Source organism: Piliocolobus tephrosceles, unplaced genomic scaffold (assembly GCF_002776525.5).
Source record: "Piliocolobus tephrosceles isolate RC106 unplaced genomic scaffold, ASM277652v3 unscaffolded_15517, whole genome shotgun sequence".
NCBI classification, from domain to species: domain Eukaryota; kingdom Metazoa; phylum Chordata; class Mammalia; order Primates; family Cercopithecidae; genus Piliocolobus; species Piliocolobus tephrosceles.
This window is the reverse complement of record NW_022297107.1, coordinates 10173-14434: the sequence shown is the minus strand read 5'-3', so window position 1 is coordinate 14434 and position 4262 is coordinate 10173. Positions and strand designations below refer to the sequence as shown.

Genomic DNA, 4262 nt, shown 5'->3' with positions numbered 1-4262 from the left:
GACCCCTCAGGTACCGATGTTTTCAGAAACCCTCAAACAGATTGGGTAGCGCTTCCCTGGGGGCGGGTTTCTGGGCAGATGCCCATGTTGAACTCAGTGTGGACTTGTGGCGTCTTGCGGTTCTGTACATTAATATGACAGCCGTGACATCCACCCCACTTCACCAAAGCACATGCGTTTTCTCTCCTGTTAGGGGCCCTGTTTTCTGTTACAATGGATCGAGATTTAGAGCAGGCTCTGAATGACGCAGAGAATATCACTGAAATTGCCCAACAGAGACCTCCTAGGAGGAGATACTCACCTAGGGCGGGAAAAACTCTGCAGGAAAAACTTTATGACATTTACGTAGAAGAATGTGGAAAAGAGCCTGAGGATCCTCAGGAATTGAGAAGCAATGTAAACTTGTTAGAAAAGCTTGTTAGGAGAGAGTCCTTGCCATGTTTACTGGTCAATCTATACCCAGGCAATCAGGGGTATTCTGTGATGCTCCAGAGAAAAGATGGGTCCTTTGCAGAGACCATTCCGCTGCCTTATGATGAAAGGACATTGCTCGACTACTTGGATGCAGAAGAATTACCCCCTGCTTTGGCCGATGTCCTTGATAAAGCTTCGGTTAACATTTTTCATAGTGGGTGTGTCATAGTAGAAGTCCATGACTACAGGCAGTCCAGTAATATGCAACCTCCTGGTTATCAAAGCAGGCATATTCTCCTAAATTCAGCGATGCCGACTTTAGCCCACGAGGTAAATACAATGGCAAGAGATGTCCAGAAATGGAGCCAGGAAGACATATTTCCACTTGAGAGTCAACTGATCTTAGAGACAGCTGAACCACTGTGTCTCGATCCTTCTGTAGCAGTCACCTCTTCTACAAACAGGCTGCTGTATAACAATCAAAGGATGAATACCGACCTGATGAAACAGTGCCTCCAGAGGTATTCGTGGCCCTCTGTAAGGTCACAGCAGGAGCAGTCTGACTGTCCACCTCCTCCTGAGCTGAGAGTGTCGACTTCTGGCCAAAAAGAAGAAAGAAAAGCAGGTCAGCCTTATGAGCTGGACATTGCTAAAGCAGGAAGTTGTGTAGACATGTGGAAACACAGATCCAGTGATTTGGCCGTGCCTTTGGAAGTGGATGTGGAGAAACTTGCTAAAGGGTGTCAGCCCGTTACAGCTGCTGAGCTACAGCTCCCAGTCTGGCCAGCCCAGGAGGTAGAAGACCTTTTCGGATTTGCATGGGAAGCTGGCTCTCAGGCCTGGGACACCAAGGCAAACATCATGCAGTCATTTAATGATCCGTTTTTCAGTGGTGAAATAGGGTCCCGTAAAAAAGCCAGGCAGAAGAGCCAGAAGTCTCCCTGGCAGCCCTTCCCAGATGATCATTCAGCTGGTCTCAGGCCTGGGTCAGAGACTGATGCTGGGAGGGCAGTGAGTCAGGCCCAGGAGTCGGTGCAGAGCAGAGTCAAAGGTTCAGGCAAGATGTCACACAGCTCCAGTGGCCCAGCCGGTGTCAGTCAGCTGTCCTCATGGAAAACACCAGAACAGCCTAAGCCTGTGTGGGTCCAGTCTTCAGTACTGGGGAAGGGAGAGAAACATCCACCTCTCTGCACCCAACTTCCCTCAAGCTCAGGAAAGAATTCCTCAAGTAACAGTTTTCCCCCACAACAGGCAGGCAGCTCTCTTAAGCGTCCATTTCCTGTGGCAACAGCAGCAGCTGCTGCTGCTGCTGCTCCTCCTGCTCCTCCTGCTCCTCCTCCTCCTCCTCCTCCTCCTCCTCCTGCCGCTGCCGCTGCCGCTTCTGTTGCTGCTGCCCCTGCTGCTGCGGCAGCAGCGGCAGCAGCACCAAGTCATTCTCAGAAGCCCTCTGTGTGTCTCATTCAAGCTAGCAGGCCCCGTCCAGCTGCCCGGCCCCCAACCAGATTCGTAAAAATAGCCCCAGCCATTCAGGTCAGTACAGGCTCCACTGGCCCGAAGGCCGTCAACGTGGAGGGCCCAGTCCGCAGAGCCCAGGCTTTGGGTAGCAGTTTCGAGCCTGTGCAGGCCTCTGGCTTGGGTGGCCCAGCTCCTGCGGGAATCAGTGGCAGTGGCCTTCAGTCCTCAGGAGGTCCACTACTAGATGCAAGGCCCAGTGCAGCACAGGCATCTTCTCAAGCACCCCTTCAATTTTTCCTAAATACTCCTGAAGGTCTCAGGCCCCTGACACTCCTCCAGGTTCCACAGGGATCCATGGTTCTGACCAGCCCGCAGCAGCAGTTCCATCAGCTGGTTTCCCTGCAGCAGCTCCAGCAGCCCACAGCTGCTCACTGTCCTCAGCCAGGGCCACAGGGTTCCGCACTAGGTTTGAGCACTCAAGGGCAGGCCTTCTGTGCTCAGCAACTTCTTAACGTGAACCCCACTGGCGCAGGTAGTGGTCTACAGCCCCAGCCCCAGGCAGCTGTGTTGGGTCTACTTGGCTCTGCCCAGGTTCCTCAGCAGGGTATCCAGCTCCCCTCTGTCTTGAGGCAGCAGCCACAGCCACAGCCGCTGCTGCTGCTGCTGCAGCCACAGCCACAGCCGCTGCTGCTGCTGCTGCAGCCGCAGCCACAGCCGCTGCTGCTGCTGCCGCAGCCACAGCCGCTGCTGCTGCTGCTGCAGCCGCAGCCACAGCCGCTGCAGCCACAACCACAGCCACAGGGACAGCCGATCCAGCTCCAGACGCAGCAGTTGAGAGTCCTGCAGCAGCCAGTGTTTTTGGCAACAGGCGCTGTTCCGATAGTGCAGCCACATCCTGGTGGGCAAGCAGCGAGCCAGTCTGTAGTTCAGACGAAGGGAGGCAAGCCAACCCCTCCAGCGCCCTGAGGCTTGTGGTAGTTTGTCTCTCTTTTAAAAGCACAGGAGCACTGACCCAAATGAATTCCCAGTTTTTACTTGAGTTTTGTTTTTTTTTCCTCATGTTTTGGTATTTTACATTTTAAAATACACACTTTTACACAGAAGCACAATCCACTGATTTTTATTTAGAAACAGGGAAGTGATCTCCTAAAGGAGCATTGTTTTGCTTAAGTTACTCCTTTTGTTGTCGTTGCTGTTGATACAATTAGTTTTAATATAGTATTTTAAAGTATCCAAATCCTAACCAAGTTGAGTTTAAACTTGTGAAGTGTATAATTTCTCTAAAGCCATAAGATGGCAATACCAACAATGTTAAGTTAATATTTTAACAAGATTTTAATTTTAAGTTAATATTTTAACAAGAAGAGCACAATTTAAATTTTTTTTAATGGTGGTAAAAACATATAATCTAAAATGGACCACCTTAACTGTTTTAAGTGCGCGGTTCAATAGTATTAAGTCCACCCCCACAGTTGTGCCGCAGGTTTCCAGACCATCTTACAACACTGAAACTCATGCCCATTGAATACCAGCTCCCCATTCTCCCTTGCCCAGTCCCTGGCAGCCACCGTTCTGCTTTCTTTATGAGTTCACCACCCTGGCCACTTCATGGAAGTGGAATCATATGGCATTTGTCCCTTGGTGAGTGGCTTATCTCACTTGGCATAATGTCCTCACGATCTATCCCTGCTGTCTCATGTCCCATGAAGGTCATTGCTTTTTAAAAATGTTTCCCTGTTCATAATATATATGAAAGTGACCTATGAACTCTGAGAAACCTCTTTCAGAAGAATTCTGAAGGAGTGTAATTGTATTTAGATTAATAGGTTTATGCACAATATATGGAATGGAATTATTACACATTCATTTTGAAAAATGAAAAGAAAGTACAGTACAGTGATGCTTGTTACACTGCAATTGAGTACATGGGAGACTTCCAAAGCTGTGGAATGGAATTAGTGGCAGATTTGCTTGTGTGACAGTCCCCTGCCCTTTCAAAGGCCCTGTCTGCACCTAGTGCACCACAGAGTGAGGCTCTCTCACTGGCTTTGAAAAGGCTCTTCTTGGATGTTTTGTGTGCTCTCTCTTTATAAGATCATTTACATTTTTTGTAGTTTGTTTGCAAGAAGTTAATAGTGAAACATTTGAAAATCCATTTTATTGGTTTGCTTTTCAAATATTTGTAGCCTTGTTTCTTAAGTAGAACCCCCGTCTTTTTCTTTGTCTTTTTCTCTTTGTTGATGCGTCATCATCAGTTGTTCAGCCGTTTCTGCTCCCTCATTTTTTCCCTCATTGCAGTGAGACTCAAAGAAACATGAACTTTTGTGTGCTTTTGTTTTACCTTTCTTTTTCCTTTTTTTTTTTAACAACTAAGGGGTAATCACAGAACAACC

General features: G+C 48.5%; 1 protein-coding gene across 1 annotated transcript in view; it reads left to right on the top strand.

Moving 5' to 3' along the window:
• LOC111536263 (putative transcription factor SPT20 homolog-like 2) overlaps nucleotides 1–2835 on the top strand; it is a 3100-nt gene extending 265 nt beyond the window's left edge. Inside the window, exon 2 of the mRNA XM_026450208.1 lies at nucleotides 156–2835. Coding sequence (XP_026305993.1) covers nucleotides 156–2835 — 2680 coding nt within the window. The remainder of the gene's footprint in view (nucleotides 1–155) is intronic.
• Nucleotides 2836–4262: the final 1427 nt, after the last annotated feature.